Source organism: Maniola hyperantus, chromosome 19, assembly GCF_902806685.2.
Source record: "Maniola hyperantus chromosome 19, iAphHyp1.2, whole genome shotgun sequence".
NCBI classification, from domain to species: domain Eukaryota; kingdom Metazoa; phylum Arthropoda; class Insecta; order Lepidoptera; family Nymphalidae; genus Maniola; species Maniola hyperantus.
This window is the reverse complement of record NC_048554.1, coordinates 2,340,126-2,358,450: the sequence shown is the minus strand read 5'-3', so window position 1 is coordinate 2,358,450 and position 18,325 is coordinate 2,340,126. Positions and strand designations below refer to the sequence as shown.

At 37.5% G+C, this 18,325-nt stretch overlaps 1 protein-coding gene across 5 annotated transcripts in view; it reads left to right on the top strand.

Annotated features, from left to right (window-relative positions):
* f (espin protein forked) overlaps window positions 1-18,325 on the top strand; it is a 110,521-nt gene that overhangs the window by 20,360 nt on the left and 71,836 nt on the right. For 3 of the 5 annotated variants that reach the window (XM_069504865.1, XM_034978778.2, XM_069504864.1), the window contains exon 1: window positions 14,071-15,031. The exons of the other annotated variants lie outside the window; for them this stretch is intronic. In XM_069504865.1, coding sequence (XP_069360966.1) covers window positions 14,112-15,031 — 920 coding nt within the window. In that variant the 5' untranslated portion in view covers window positions 14,071-14,111. Of the gene's footprint in view, window positions 1-14,070; window positions 15,032-18,325 lie in introns of those variants that run through there. 5 annotated transcript variants of the gene reach the window in all.

Genomic DNA, 18,325 nt, shown 5'->3' with positions numbered 1-18,325 from the left:
CCTACAAGCCTACCATAATATTACAAACGCGCATTATCTTCTAAATATATAAAAGGAAAAGGTGACTGACTGACTGAATGACTGACTGACTGACTGACTGACTGACTGACTGTCTGACTGATCAAACTAGTGGACGGATCGGGGTGAAATTTGGCACACAGAATATAGATAGCTATTATATGACGTAGGCATCCGCTAAGAAAGGATTTTTGAAAACTCAACCCCTAAGGGGGTGAAATAGGGGTTTGAAATTTGTGTAGTCCACGCGGGCGAAGTCGCGAGCATAAGCTAGTCTAAATATATAAAAGGAAAAGGTGACTGACTGACTGAATGACTGACTGACTGACTGACTGACTGACTGACTGACTGATCTATCAACGCACAGCTCAAACTACTGGACGGATCGGGGTGAAATTTGGCACACAGATAGCTATTATGACGAAGGCATCCGCTAAGAAAGGATTTTTGAAAACTCAACCCTCAAGGTGGTGAAATAGGGGTTTGAAATTTGTGTAGTCCACGCGGACGAAGTCGTGAGCATAAGCTAGTAACTTATATATTACTTACTTCGTATGGACAGGGTTATTGAACAAACAAAATGGCACCGACTCAGTTTTAGGCTTTAGCACCAATGCAACCTCAGTGACGTCTGGATTTCAAACGGGTCGTTCATTAGTATCTAAGAGGTGGCGCTGATTTATTTGGTTCCAAAAGCGTGAAAAATTTCCAGAGAAAAGTGTAGCCGAGTGGGTACAATCAAACTACGTGGTCCCCGAATCAAAGACTTGACAGATATTATTTATATTACCTTTATTGCTAGAAGCTGTGCTATAAGCTGTGATAGCCTAGTGGTTAGGACGTCTGCCTTCTAATCGGAGGTCGGGGTTTCAATCCCGGGCACACATCTCTAACTTTTCGGAGTTATGTGCGTTTTAACTAATTAAACATCACTTGCTTTAACGGTGAAGGAAAACATCGTGAGGAAACCTGCATACCTGAGAGTTCTCCATAATGTTCTCAAAGGTGTGTGAAGTCTACCAATCTGCACATGGCCAGCGTGGTAGACTATGGCCAAATCCTTCTCACTCTGAGAGGAGACCCGTGCTCTGTCGTGAGCCGGCGATGGGTTGATCATGATGATGATGATGATGATGATGATGATGAGTATGTAACCGCTCTAACTTTTCAAATGAACGTTAAATATTGTACTTATTACATTGAATGTAGATGAAAGGAACAGAAGAGTTTTACACTTTAAAGCGAGGAAACCTGCATACCTGAGAGTTATCCATAATGTTCTCAAAGGTGTGTGAAGTCTACCAATCCGCACATGATGATGATGATGATGATGATTGCTAGAAGAACAATTTAGCGAGAGGAAATTGAAAATTAGAAATACTTAGACAAATGTAAAAGCGCAGATTTTATGATGGTACGTAAATAAGCGACTACTATAACACGTTTACAAACTCCCATTAAAATAATCATGGATTCAAAATATTAACTTTCGATTTAAACTTATCCGTAGGCATAGAATTTTCCTAGCAAATATTATGGCAAAGAATTATTCTGGATTTCCTTATTCGCAATATTTAATAGTAAGTAATTGATGGAAACAAGCGCTATTACGTACTTAGTATGCAAATGAACCTTTGACAGGGTTCAGTGCTGGTAACTTTTTGAATAAAAATTTGCCCATGTTGATTTCCAGCGAGTAAATAGTAGCTATTTTTTATTTAGTACCAGCTGATGCCCGCGAATTCGTACGCGTGGATTTAGATTTTTAAAAATCCTGTGGGAACTCCTAAATTTTCCGGGATAAAAAGTAGCCTATGTCCTTCCGGGTTGCAAGCTATCTCTGTACAAATTTCGTCAAAATCGGTTGAACGGTTGAGCCGTGAAAAGCTAGCAGACAGACAGACAGACAGACACACTTTCGCATTTATAATATTAGTATGGATAGTACAGCTCATGGCCGCGGCTGCGTTCGCGTGGACTACACAAATTTCAAACCCCCTATTTTACCCTTGTGGGTTCTTTTGTTCTCGTTTCATATAATTTAGACTAGCTGGTCGCCCCGGAGTCGCTAGGAGCAGCTGGATTTAGGTGGCGCAAGACCGTGGCGAGTGGAGATCTACAATGATGATGATATACTCGTAAACTCATAACTACGTAGATAAGTAGGTAAGTATATGTTTGATATTGTCAATAAAAATTTCACTTTACTCGAGGTTGCGTTATAGATGAGCCGATGATAGAGCGAATAATTGTGGTTTTTATGTGTGATGCGCGCTACATAATTGGTTGGCTCGTGCCGACGCTCGGGGACTCGTGACTTATTGCACGAGTGGAGACGGGGTATTTGCATAGGCAACTTTATTTAAAAGATTTACATTTTATAAATGTAATAAATCTGAGGGCCAGTTGCATGAGTTAAGGTAACTTAGATAAGGTTACCGTTAAAGTTTGACTAACTATAAAAAGGAAAAGTGGTTGCCAGTATCGTCTTTACCAGCCCACTGATTCGTTAACTCAGTATCTAACTCTGAATGATAGGCACCGTCTCATAAATCTAAGGCCCAGTTGAATATAAGGCAGTTAAGGTTAAGTCACGGTTACCGTCAAACTTTGATCATCAATAAAAAGCAAAGTGGGTTGCACAAGAATTTTGGTCCAAAGTTTATTAAGCACCGTCTTTTGTTTTGTTCTAGCTAACCATTTTGATTTTATTTGTCTTCAATTAGTAGGGATGATTATTTGATGATCATGATTACCTTCACGGTGAGTCAACATCTCGCGGTACAAATGAAATCGCTCAATTGTTTCTTGTCTTTAGGGATCTTTACAGCATTGTAAAAGTAGAGTGTGCCAGTTTCCTTTAGAATGTAAATGGTCTGACCACAAGATATTGGATCTTCCTCGTGGTTTCTTAGCCTTTTACGTTCCCAATCGCATTTTGCTTTTATTGCTGTTTAAATTTTAACGGTAACCGTAACTTGACTTTAACCGCCTAATATGTAACTGGCCCTTAATCTCTGATATAAATGTAATCACTCTTTCTTTTCAATTGCTTAGCGATTAAGAGGGTGTAGTGAAGTGATAAGACTGTACGGGAGCGGTGTGCAGGCTCGACCGTACCAAAGGGGAGATCTCCCACCGAGCGGTTGGTTGTGCTCGGTAGCGCCAGCTGGGCCGACGGTTATGTCTTGAAACTTCTATATATAGTCCAGATTGCAGAAAACTCCGTTAGTGCGATTGCTATCGGCGGTACATTTGTTCGGGACTACGTCATCGATTGAACAGCGCCATCTAGTTTCTATTGTGGCAACCGCCACATCACTCTCCTCCGAGATGAACGCGTAGTGTGAAGCAGTGAAGAGAGGTGGCGTTGTAGCGTGAAGGCGTGTGAAGGAAGGGCAATGGCTGCTAACCATCCAGAGAAGCGGTGGACCAGGACGCTTGTAGCTGGTGATGGAGTGCAGAGCCATTGTGCCCCGAAGCTGTGGCTACATCCGTCTTACAGGCCTCGATGTGCTTGCTGTTTTTGCTGCTTGTAGACTTGGAGTTGGAGGAGACGTCGGGCTTGCGGTGTGTGATCCAAAGGTGTTGCGGTGTATGCGATCACCCTTGATCACGTTATGTGCGCAGTGCGGTGGTGTGCGGTTGATCTTCGATGACGTCGGCTGTTCTAGTGTGCGATCACTCTTGTATCAACGTCGGCTGTTGTAGTGTGCGACCACTCTTGATTTCGTCGGTTGTTGAGGTGTGCGACCATTCTTGATCACGTCGGGGTCACCAATGTACGGGAGCGGTGTGCAGGCTCGACCGTACCAAAGGGGAGATCTCCCACCGAGCGGTTGGTTGTGCTCGGTAGCGCCAGCTGGGCCGACGGTTATGTCTTGAAACTTCTATATATAGTCCAGATTGCAGAAAACTCCGTTAGTGCGATTGCTATCGGCGGTACATTTGTTCGGGACTACGTCATCGATTGAACAGCGCCATCTAGTTTCTATTGTGGCAACCGCCACAAGACAAATCCTGGAATTCCATTAGATTCCATTATATTCCATTCCATCAGATTTCATTCCGTCCATCGGATATCATTCCTTTCCATCAGAGTTTATTTCATCCATCAGCCTGTATGCGTCCACTGCAGGACATAAGTCTTTTGATAGCGCGCTACCAAACATGGACCATGATCCTCCGCCTTTCTCATCTACCCGCTTTTTGCTACCTTCTTCGGGTCATCGGTCCACTGGACTGGAGGACGTCCTACACTGCGGTTACCGGCACATGGTCTTCCCTCCAGAACACATCTGCTCCCATTGACCGTCGGTTCTACGACTGATAACATGCGACTGCCACTTTATCTTGCCTAGCCCTTTGAAATATGTTGGTCATTTTTCTTCTTCTACGAATTTCTTCGTTCCGGATACTTACGTATTACTTAAAAAGGGTGATATTGTGTGCCTGCAGTAGGTATAGTAACAACCACAGATGACTTCTCTAATCTGTGGAACTATTATCTCTTCTGTGTCTGTGGTACAACCATAGAGATCCTTTCTCGCGGCATTTGTATCTATAGTAATTCGTAATGATACTGGCAGAAGGTACCCATATATTGCAATGGTGTACCTACAAGCCTACATACCTATATCTAAGATCAGACTGAATTAATTTCATTTCGCAATGAAGTTTTGGAGCGGAAAGCTAACTTTCGGATGTAAATGAGTTACCTTAAAGGCTTAAACCGTATAATTTAGTGTAACTGGGAGATTTCGAAAATTTTAAGTACCTTTTTCAACGTTAGGGCGATCACGCACTCATCCGATCCGAACCCGTGAAAATACGTACATAAAAAATAACGTACCATAAAAACAACCATACAAATAGTTCTATGACTACTTCGTTGATACAACGTAGTTGGTAGGTAGGTACATAATTACAGCTTCCTGTCAGATCTACATCAATTCCTCAATAGATGGCCATCAGAGCGTGTGAAATTACACTTACTTGTGGTTTCATTTGTTTTTAGGGTTCCGTACCTCAAAAGGAAAAACGGAATCCTTATAGGATCACTTTGTTGTCTGTCTGTCTGTCTGTCCGTCTGTCTGTCAGTCAAGAAACCTACAGGGTACTTCCCGTTGACCTAGAATTATGAAATTTGGCAGGTAGGTAGATCTTATAGCTGACATTTGGGGAAAAATCTGAAAACCGTGAATTTAGGGTTAGATCACACAAAAAAAATTAAATTGTGGTCATGAACTAATAATTAGTATTTTCAACTTTCGAAGTGAGTGACTATATCAAGTGGGGTATCATAATATGAAAGGTCTTCACCTGTACATTCTAAAACAGATTTTTATTTATTTTTATGCATCATAGTTTTTGAATTATCGTGCAAAATGTCGAAAAAATACGACTGTAGTACGGAACCCTCATTGCGCGAGCCTGACTCGCACTTGGCCGTTTATTTTAAATGACGAACGACTGCGCTACTTTAGGTTTCTTTACATCTGTTTAAGCCCGTAGATCTCTTCGTATGAAAATATATTAAATATAGGCAATCGTTTAAATTATTTATACTTTTCCTCCTTTCCGTGACCGTGAGAGTTGAGACTAGACAATTCCTAACCATATTCGGAGCCTATGTAGGTAGCACATAATAATATGGTTGTTTTTTTAAACTTGTTATGTAGGTCAAATACATGGTAAAATATATAAGGTTTATTAACAATTATTAGACTACAATAAAACAAACTGTTTATTAGGTATATCAAAAATTATTAAAAAAAACCGACTTCCAAAACCACTACAAAGTAAAAAATAACTTTTGTTTGTAGAAACACGTGTATGTTATATGTTGAAGTCGAGCGAGCTTCACGCTCTGATTTCTAGTTTCTTTTATTATGCTCGCCCGACATAGCCGGAGTAGGATATCTACCTACCTCCTAAGTAGCCCAGAGCGAATTCTAAACACCCCAAGTCCACAAAGTCTTGTCTTATCACTAGTGCCCCTAGCCGCTAGCCTAGAGTGATTTTGTAAAGCGCAAAGCCAGAATACTTAGTTTATTTTTAAGCACCGTTAAGCATTGTCTTAACGAAGTTTTGATTAGTACCAATTTATCGGGCTTTGGACCAAAGCGTAGGGATGATGCTAAAAAAGCTTTTTGTACATCGAATTATGACGATATTGTATAATGCTTCGTAGGAAATCGCTTACGCTATCTTGTTTCAGGAATAACTGTTTTAGAATACTTTTTACTAGGGGAAACAAAACTTTTTTTTATTCATTCAAAGGGTTAAATTATCTAATTTAGTTTATTATTACTAAGTACTTATAGATTTAGCGCAGGTTATTCTGAAACATTTTTCTTATCACAAAATTCATTGGATGTTTATGTTACGTAATAAGTAATAAAATACATCAAGGGACTTAAGTATCTTCTAACTAAATGTTAACTATAGGTTGAAAGTTTGGCTATTGCGTAAAGGAATTAGCATATTTCACTAACAAATTTCACTTTTAATGTTTAAATTAGCTAAACCGAGCGTTTGGATGGCCAACCAGTTTCGTTTAAAGTTTAAACACATAACTGTGAAGGTAAACAACTGAGTTTTAGGTCCGTGACGTATTTTGTAAGAACTTACGTAATATTTAGTTTTTCTTCTCCACCGAACCCTCAGCATTTTTTGTGTCATGATTATTTAAATTTCATTAGAAGATATTAATATTGTTCACTCGTGACAATGGTTAAAATATTTTAATATAACCTATAAATAAAAATTAATATTTTATAAAATTAATACCGTTTGTCTCATGGGTATCTAAAAAAAATAAGTAGTTAGAAGGTAGGTAGAATTAATAAAAATAAAAATAAATTAAACTTTTCATAATCATCATCAACGTCTTGTGAAAGTCGACTGCAAGACATGACCTCTTCCCTGATGAATGCTATCACATCTGGTCCTCAATTTTCATCGTCCAGCCAATTGGCAGCCACATTTTATCATTTAGAAAAACTTCAATGACTCATTTTTCTTCTTCTTGTTCTGCTTGGCGGTTGGTCGCCATCTCATCATATTATAATGATATATTTTTCGCCAAACAACGGTACCGACCCTTCGTGACAGGACCTAAATGACCAAGCTTTCTGCGCGTTTGATGGTCAAAATTAGGTTTTTATTTTTCCCAGCCTGTCATAACCTTTTTTTTGGTACTAGGTAACTAGCAAATTAAGTTTGCCAAACTGAAATTTAGGCAGGGCAGGAAAATGTCCTGAAAATTCATGAACTGAGAATTGATTTAACTGCATTGAAGTATTTACCTACCATTTAAAGTTTAACTTCACTGAAAAACTACGTATTTGTATTTGCCTTACCTACTTGTAATTTGACAGATGACTGTTAAGCTGTTTAGTTAAGCTTTAGCTGCTTGGTACAGGTGGCGCCTGTAAATAGACAAATTGACGACAATAGTTAGTGATTGTTAATTTCCATCGTCAATCATCACATTATGTAGGAATGGGAGTAAGAGCGAACGGCGTCGCGCGCAGTCGTGCCACACGCGCAATTCGACATGGTCAATTACTGTACTTACATTATGTACAGTGCATTTGACGACCGGCGACCGCCGAGCTTTGCCTTGTTTACCCCATAAAAAAAAACCTTCGCGCGCGGCGTATGACATCTTCGAATCAAGTTCGCGCGTTAATTTTGACATTTACTTTTTTAATTTGCACCACAGAGGTTCATGTAAACAGGTTTCGTGTACGAAAGTGAATTAACATTTTCTGTATCGTGCTGTGAGAGTGAATGTGAAATTTGTGCGTTGCGTAAGAGTTTTGTTTTGGGTGATCGATGGATTTTCGGCGTTTGGATAAATGCATAAAATAACCGTTTTACAGATTAGTGGATTACATGGTTAGACCATAGATAACTAATTTTGTATGGTAAATGGCTGTTATTTCATTAGTAATATTCGGATTAATTATAAATGAAATATTAAATTAATTGAACAAATAGTTACGTAAACAGAAAATTATTTATTTTTCAACGGAAGTAATACCTAGGTAGTTTCCTTCGTCACAGTAACACGTTGTGTCATCATGAGAAAGAACATGATTTATCTTGTTTATGATTGTATACCTAGAAAAAGTTGAGAAGCACTGCCTTTTACGATATAATAGTATCTACTTCCAAGTAGATGCATTGTGATTTTTGCATACTTACATTTAATAGCTTTCATTTCGCGATATTGGAGAAAAAAAACAATTAAGTAGATATTATCATCATCAGCTCAATTCCTCGCTAACCCACTATAGATACCTACTGAGTACGGTTCTCCTCTCAGAATGGGAATGGCTTAGGCCGTAGTCCACCACGCTGGACAAATGTGGACTGGCAGACTTCACAAACCTTTGAGAACTTGTGGTAAACACAGGCACGCTGTTTTCCTCACTATGTTTTCGAAGGAAAACAAAGAGGCCTGTGCCCGGGATCGAACCTCGGACCCCCTGAATCGAAGTTTTTAACCACTTGGCTCTTACCGCTTCTATTATGCAATCGATTAATAATTTCTGACGAAGGTGCATAAAAGCAATCGATTTTACATTCAGCTGCCCTTGGTATAGAATAACGATAGATTGTTACATCCATTTTATATTATGAATACAAAAGTGTATCTATTTGTTTGATAGCCTTTGACGGCCCATCCGTTAAACTGATTTTAGCGAAATTGGGTACAGAGATAATAGCTAGTATCCCGGTGAAGGAAAAAGGCTACTTTTGTATAAAAAGATAGCTGCAGACTGCAGATGTGCCGGTTTCTTCACAGTAATACCGTGTAATCATCGATAAAAAGGACAAGATGGTCAAGCAAACAAAATTTTTCACGGTTTAGGAACCAAATAAATCAGTGCCACCTCTTAGATACTAATGAATGACCCGTTTGAAATCCAGACGTCACTGAGGTTGCATTGGTAGTTACATAAGCACCAATAACCCTGTCCATACGAAGTAATATATAGGTACCTAAGCCAATGCGTATTATATCTATTTACCTAACCGTCAAAGTTCATCACAGAGTAGGTGGAATAGGTAGGTAGTAGGTATAGGATTTGTAGTTTCAAAGAGACCGATTTGACTTTTCATAAGTGGAAAGAATATGTACCTAAGTTTGTGTAATCATCTCTCTGTATGAGTACCTACAGTTTGTTGACTTCTGCTTCTAATTTACATATTTGTCACGGCAATTATTAATTGTAGAGACGACTTTTACCGCGACTCTTTCAAGGCGACTAACGGTCAATGCCTTCGTAATAGCTATATTTTAAACGTAAAGGCATGTTGTTATAAATAGCTATAAATATAATTTAATCTTGTATGATTCAGATCTGTTTATTTACTAACGCACACCAGGCCTAAGTACTTATGAAGCTACAAATTAAGCGGATTATCAAAAGAGCTGCTTCGATACTATGAGTTTGTTGTGGGCTCTTCTCAGACCTGGGTGCGTTTGGAACGCTGGTAGCTTTAGTTTTAAGTTTGCGTAATAATTATCACCACTATATCTTGCAAATCCAACAACCGACAATCAAAAAGAGTAATTTATTATCTATTTTAAGCCAATTGGTCTTTAATAAGGTGGATAATCCGGACACATTGTCGCGGTGTGCGTTGGCGGTACGGTTGCCGGATAAACTACTCCGGTCATGTCGGAAGACGTGGCCTTTCTTTGCGCTAAAGTCGTTCCGCACGCGGTATGCTGAAAGTGCGCCAACTTTCCGCGCACTTTCCATGCTAAATGAGCTGATTGCTCAGCACCAGAGCCTAGACGTGTTCAATACAAATATAAATAAATTTATTTCATGTATAGATCACTAAGACTTATAAGAACCTTTGTGTATATTTTGTTCGAATAGTGTAAGTTATTAGTCATAAGTCTAACTTGTAATGCGCTTTGGCACTAGCTGTAAGCATATCAAGCATCTATAATAAAAATAAAAAAAATAAAAATAAAGCTTAAAGAGAGAAAGCCCGCGAGGGCCAGACCTTCCTTATTTTCTGTCTTGGATGGGAACACAGGGAAGATCGATCAGCGACTATGAAGTTTGGATCATGGTGGCTTTGGGAGATTAAAGTTTAATAATTTATTAAAGTTTAATAATTTTTATAATTTTAATAACTTTAATAATTTATTAAAGTTTAAGGGTGTCTGGCAGGTGGTTGCCACGACTCTCGACGTTTCCACGTCTGGCAATTCATTACGTAATTTCTAATACTATTCCTAAGAAAATATAAAAAAAACTAGCAGATGCCCGCGACTTCGTCCGCGTGGAATTAGAGAATTAAAAATCTCGTGGGAACTGTTTGATTTTCCGGGATAAAAAGTAGCCTATGTCACTCTCCAGGTCTTTATCTATACCCATGCAAATGCATGCATGCATGCGACGTGATTGAAGGACAATCCAACAAACCAACAAACAAACACACTTTCGCATTTATAATAAGGGTACTGATCTACTTACTCGTCATAATTTTGTAATCTATGCATATTAAAAAAATATTACACCTAACTTCAGAACAAATGTAGTTCTTATCATACTTAGTGACTGATTGTTACCAAATTAAAATAAGTAAAGTTGTGCGACAGTATGAATAAAGTAATGTAATGAAAATACAATTTGAAAGCAAAAGGCGTAAAATTTACAAAATACAAAGTACAAAACGTCTTAATTTACAATTTTTTTAGATTTTCTTATCAGATACGTGTGCATAAACAAACAGAGAATGCAAATTAACTTTCATTTTGTTCATCGCAGCTGGGCAGGTATTATACGAACGTTATTATTATTCACAGTTTATGTAATATTGTTACCATCTAGAGATCGCGTATAACTCAGTTGAGGCAATTTATGTAAAACGTAAACAAACACACGCCCTTTTTAATAAATAACAAACTAGAACATTATCCATTTGCATCTGCAGGTATGTACGCCTACCTGCAGAGTCAGTCAGGTAATCTACACAAACTAGTATTTAAATCTAAGGTATCTAATGTATATACTGTAATTTGTGATTTTATGAGAATAAGTTACAGGCATGATGATAATAATTGTCCATTACGGCGAAAAAATCAGTCTATAGAAAAAATCGTTTCTTCTTAGAGCTTTGGTAGCTTGCGCTGCATGGGTAAATAAACAAAGTTTACATGAAAACATTTATTTATTTATTTATACTTTATTGCACACAACAACAACACAAGTAAACATGGTAAAAACTTACAAGGATCTTAATCTAATAGCCGTAGCATGCAAAGGCGGCCTTAACGCTAAAGCGATCTCTTCCAGGCAACCTTTGACGAAAGGAATCATGAAAGCACGGGTTGGTGCGGCAGCCGAAAATGGCCCAACAATGTAAGAATAAGTAGAATATTTTGTCTCAAACCACCCGTGCGAAGTCGAGGCCTCCAGTATAGCATAATAATAGATTCAACCGAACTAGTACCAGTATCAAATTAGCGCGACTGTTAAAGTTATCGCAAAGTCGTAGAAGTTACAAACTAGTATTTCATAATAATAGGTAATCTTTGGGGGGTAGTAATTAAAAGTTTAATCGTATGCAAGCATGAGATAGAAAGTGAACGAGTGGAGTGGCACCATCGTGTCTGTCGTTACACGCTCGCTGAGCAGGGTTTAAACCGCAGTATAAAGAGAGGCACAGTAGTCCGACGCCTTTAATCACGTGGTAAATGAGTGGTTCATCATAGAGCCCTAACTGCGAAGTCCAGTTTGGGTCGCTCCTTTGTACCGCTCTTACCGAACGATTGCTCTGTATGGCTTTGTCGAACCTTTGTATCCTTATACTGTGGCTTAAAAGATACAAGTGGAATTATACCAAACCATAATATGATGCCCGCGACTTCATCTGTGTGGGTTTAGGTTTTTAAAAATGCCGTGGGAACTCTTTGATTTTCAGGGATAAAAACTAGCTAATCTAGAGCGCAATCCATCTGCTGTTCTGTCTGTAAATAAATATATGGCCTCATAAATGTACGATATTTTATCCTAAATAGCACAGGCATTAGTCATCACAACAAAAAGTTAATCTTATCGACAATGATCCACTACAATGACTTGATTAAATTTACCATGGCTGAACACAAAGTTTAAAACCCAAAATTACAGTTTATTTGTGCAATAAAAAGTTAAATTCAGAAGATAATTCGTTCGTTAAAAAATGAGAACAGTAATACAATTTTCGTATATAGCACGTATATGGTATATATGGTATATGATGGTATATAGATCATAAATGTCAACTATTTGACATCTGTCAATATGTCAATTTCAACATTACAGATAACAAATAAAAATACTATAGATAGCGACAGTTCTGTTTAAAGACTAAAGAAACAGATATATATCTTACTCCTTCATTCATAGCGCAAATATCGTATGTTAGACAGAACACTGTACACTTTTTGAGTCCTAAGATTTCCGTAAATTATGTGTGTTATTTTTGATTGAACGCTTTCCTTCCGAGTTCCGGCTGCAACTTGTTTTTATAGCCTATGGTCCAAGCTATGGCCTTGGGCCTATGACTATGCTGCTGGCTGCAAATGGGCTGCAACCACAGAGTACATTATAATTTATATATGCTGCAACAACTGTCAGTTTATCAAATTGAATGTTGTTGTGTCAAAACTTTTGTTGATACTACTTTTTAAATAAATAGGTAATTAAAAAACAGAATTTCTTATTAATTTTCTAAATTAAACTGTGCTTTGTACACCGCGACTGTTAAGTTCTTGTTCATATAAGTGAGTTACTTTAAAAAGTTTGTTTTGTGCCCATTAAAATGATTCATGAATAGCTTGCATCCTGGGGAAGGATATATTCCTTCCCCAGGATGCAAGCTATTTCTGTACCAAATTTCGTGAAAATCGGTCGATCGGATGGATCTTGAAAAGCTAGCAGACAGACACACTTCCGCATTTACGAGTATAATATTATTAATACTTAGTATCAAGTATGGATGAATGTAATGTAATAATGTACGAAATGTAGAGTTTTTAATTTTTTTATGTTTTACTTTTATGTAACTTTAAAAACGTATTATATTGAAGAGTCATTTAGGTATCTTTTTATCAAGCTTTATTCTTCTTTTAAATACTTATTGAGTAATTAGACAGACCTTTGTACGGAATTCATAAATTTATATTTTTGGGCACCGTATAAAGAGAGACACATAGTTCGAGGACTTAGATCTTGTGGTGAATGACGACAATGCGACCCGACACAGGGTCCTAACTACGAAGGCCAGTTCGGGTCGCTTATTCGTCCCGCATTTACCGTTAGATTGCTCTGTCTAGACAGATTCGTCGAACCTCTGTATGTAATATCATATCAGTACTCTGTGTCCTTGGGTTTAGGTTACAAATACATTCGTGATTGGTTTTATTTGGAACCTTTATTATGACGTAGTTTGGTAGACAGAAAAGCACGTAACATTTGTGATTAAATAATAAAATACGCGCGCTCCTCAAATTTTCTAATACTCACTGACCACTGTCATATGGAAAATAAGAAAGTTTTTCTTTACCTCGCTTAAATAACAGCCATTTACCTATTATTTTAGATCGCGTTACATCGTCATAAAAATGCCCATGAACTAATAATTTCTTAAGCGCTGGTAAGTATTTAATAATTAACGGTTTTTACTAATTCGTCAATCACGCGCATTGAAAAGTGTGTTTTTCTCTATGTGCAACCAAGTCACGCATACATGCAAGTGGCTACGAACATCAACAGAGTAAAATTAAAAAGAAGAAAATTTATAACTATTTTTTATCATGTAAAACTTTACATGAAAACAACTTCTTTTTTGACGCGGAATCTGATTAATTGGTTAGGCAGTAATTAATTAACAGTGATGTGAATATTACAGTCGGGTTGTTACATATTTGATACGGTGTGATTGCGCAATTCATTGTCTCTATGAGAATACGGATGTTACCAAATTAGCCTCGTTTCTCATTAGGTACGTTAAAATTCATCATTTATGCGGTTATATTCGCGCACACCTGTTCGCCGTTCGGAGCCGTCTAGATGACGAATAAGGAGAAAAATGGGAAGATGGCAAAGGAAAGGTCCAATGACAGCTGCAGTACTATCGCGAGGATCCTAAAAGACTTCTGCAGCTGCAAGGAGAACGCAGCCTGGTCCCCGGATATGACGTCAGACAGAAAAGGACCATTTTTAAAAAGCGAACTTACGAACATGTCAGCCATGCGTAGAAGAATAATGTCGATTGCGAAGCGGAAAAATCGAAACGTCTCGCCGGAACCAAAAGTGAGCTGCCACAACACTTTTGACAATAAATTGACCTTGACCTCAAATCTCATCAACACGGTGAGCTCACAAAACAGTACAATAAAACGGAACATCGACAATTTCCTCATTTCGCGACGAATGGTCGCACTCGACGAAGACATATACGAGAAACCGATTCAAGTTAAACATTCTACCCATGGAGACAACTGGTCACTGAGCAAAGCATGGAGGAACAATAATTTGGATTTCTTCAATCGATCGCCAACGCTGGAAACTAATCGATTAATCGAAAGGAGCAGCACTTTGGAAAGGATAGACGAAGTGCCGAAAAGAAAAAAGAGAGATAAAAAACAGAAAGAACAACTAAGGTACGACAGAAATATTAAAAGGCATATAAGGATACGTGTGATGCTGTCCTTAAGAATGAGGAGGTATGTGAAGAAAAGGTTAAGAAAGCAACCTCTAGTTTCTACGACTCAGAACGTGAACGTTCCTCCAAGGAAATTCCCCCGTGGTACATCAATTACTTCTAGTTTTGGTACACGATCGTATCGTAGTGTTTTGACTGATAAAAATAGTGACGGGACAGTGTTGTTCGATATACATGAAGCGAGAAATTCGACATTAGAGCTGTGCCACGATTATGAAGACGACCTCGACACGCTGGACATTGCATTGCGCGCCGGTAATTTTAGGTATGTCAATTATTTTTCGCTTATAAACATTAAGAGAAGTTTCTCTAGCGTGCTTCCCTGTAGTTTTAATCACATTTGAATACTAACTTATCAAACTCAATAAAATTTTGTAATTTCGTTAGACAAACAAGTAAAAGCGTCTATGATTTGCTAGGCTCAAAGATTTGTATGTAAGTGTGTATTGTGTAATGTAGATTTGTGTGTAAGCTTTTGAGCCCGTTAAACTTTAAAACTTACACATTTTTATAATAATCTAGAAAACCACAGACACAAATAGATATTAATTTCTAAAACGGTTTACAAAAAATCATTGAGTTTGATTGGCTAATTTTTAAATTAATGAGAACTAAACTACGTTTGCTTGGAGCGTGCTACAAGTAAACTCCTCTTTTTGAACATTGAATAGGATATTGGACCATAGTAATAAAATGATGTAATTTTTTGTATAGCGGTAGTTCATGGGGCTAGAATCCATTATTTATTTATTTTTACCATGAACGTCTCGCTGTACGGAAGGTAGGTAATTAATGACGTCACAATCCATAAACACCAAATATTTTTAAATTTTTAAAATAAAAATAGAGTGATTTCTGCGGGATAATATTTTTTATGTTAAAAAATTGTAAAATATTTGTCGTTTACGCCTTGTGACATCATTAATCGCTTTCCGTACAGTGTGACGTTAATAATTAATGATTAAAAAAATATGGTTTTTTAGGTTATTCTAATAATCTAGATTTAATAATCAATTCTCTCTCCATAAACTACCGTTATGAAAAAAATAATGTCATATTATTACTACAGTCCAAGACCCTATTGAGTTACGAAATTAACGTTCGACTTGTGTTGGACTGGTCATTATTATAATATGTAAGACATTATTAAAATTCAATTTAAGTGAGTTACAAAATTTTATCAGGACTTAACAGTTAACAAGCTCTTTTGAAGTCAAAGTTTTGCCGCTAATTTATTTGTTTTTAAATAACATTGCAAATGCATGTTCTTGACATTTACGTACTGCAACTAATTTTCTAAAATTGGGTTTACATAATACCTTCCTGTGATAATAATTGGTGGAGTCTGTTAATTAAAATGTGTTTTGCTCAATACTTATGCACAATGACATTTTATTTATGTACGAGTAAATTGATGAAATTAATATTGATTCTCTTTATAGTCTTTTATGAATTCTAGTTTTATTCAAAACTTTCATCGTGTTTATATAAACTTATTTAAATAATACTTAAAAACAGTAAGGGATTTTAGGTATCTTCAAATTTTAGCTTCAGATCTTACTGATTAGACATTAATTAATAATAATAAAAAAGGTAGGTAAAATATGTGCATATTTTGAAGAGAGCTATAATCAAGCTAAGTATAATCAAGGAACATACCTAATTCATGCCTATAACTCATTTACTCAATTGAAAATCATCAAAAAACACATATACTTCTTAATTATTTTTTAAAGTAGAAATAAGCTTTTCACACGATTGCCAGAAAAAGAGGAGTGATAATGTTTTCAGGGTGTTTTCCGCCATAATTTCTATATTATCTATGGGGTATCGTTAGAATCCTTACATCTTCCCAAATGACTCTGTCTATGAATTATTAAAAAAAAAATGCGGCTATATGCCGCTTTTTTAGAATGTGAGAAAATTTAACTTTTTATTTCATTTTTTGACAGGGCAGTCGTGTTTTTTAATGTTTTGTGATTTGTTTGGTCTAACAACAGCTGATCTGATTTAGGTACCTATGCAGTATGCATATATCTAATACAACAGAAGAGTAACAAAACAAAAATGGCTCGTAAAAACACGGATGTAAATAATTACATGACATGCACACCTGTAGGTACAGTTAGTCATTGAACTTATGGGGTAAATGACAATGGTCGCCGTGGCGTCACGGTGTCTACCCGCGTATCCGGAGTTTGGGCGATTTCGTGTTAACAGGCCGATGTTTAGGTAATTTTTGATATTTCGTACTATGTAAAAACGAAACACCTAGGTAGGTACATAGAGATCACCTTGGTCTTGGTCATGATCCGTCCGTCCGTTTGTCTCAGCCGCATAACCCTAAAAAAGGTATAGTCCGCGACAGGTCGAGATGGCAATCGGAGTATGAGTCGGGGGGGACGCCTTGCACACCCGCTCGTCACCCACGGGCCCCGATTTCCATTTCAACCTGTCGAGGTACCTAATAGACCTATATCTACTGTTCTAAGGGGATTCATCATCAACATCAACCCATTGCCGACTCACTATAGTGGGCACGGGTATCGTCTCAGAATGAGAAGGGTTTGGCCATAGTGTACCACGCTGGCGCAGTGCGGATTGACTTTACTTACCTTTCAGAACATTATGAAGAACTCTCAGGCAAGCAGGTTTCCTCACGATGTTTTCCTTCACCGTTAAAGCAAGTGATAGGTATTTTAATATCGTAAAGCACACGTAACTCCGAAAAGTTAGAGGTGCGTGCCCGGGATTGAACCCCCGACCTCCCAAATAGTAGGCTAGGCTATCACGGATTTTTATGACGTAGGGGGATTGCGTGTCGCCAATATAATTAATATTGCTACGAAAATTAGCGACTGTCCGCGGCTTCGTTTTGGTCTGGATGAAAAGATCCATACGGCATTATTTTCGTTTTTATGCATGTACCATTAGCACTAAAGTCCTGCGTCTGATCTCTCTTGGGTCGTGTTGGATTGCCGTTCCATCGAAGCGTGTGAATAAGAGAGTACAAAGTATACCTACCAGTGGCGAAGGGTGAAAATCTGATAAAGGGAAGCCGGAAACGTACTTACCTAAAAGAATATCAGCTGTTCGATTTTTGTTTTCAAAACTTAATTTAGAAAAATTACTATCGTTACGTAACAAGAAATCTGTTAAACAACAATCTATGTGAATTAAGGCCATTTCTGATTTTGGCTTACCAAACTGAATCAAAATTACCGTGAACTTACACTTATAAGTTATTAATCACATCCCCAATTTATTATATCAAAATAAAACACCACTAACAACTTTAAAAACAAACAAGCATGGCCGCTTCACAAAAACAAATGTATCAATATCAAATCACCCTTCAAAATACAAAATACTCAAAATAGTAGCATGTACCTGTTAAAACAATACTATTAATATAATTTTTAATTTGGAGGTATTATAGGGTAACTCGGATCCAACCGAGTTATTTACGTCAAATTTGTCTGACCTGTCAGAGTTCCAAATTCGTATTCGCTACTGGGCCAGATTAAATTGGTGTGTTCTTTATTAGTCGACCGTAGAG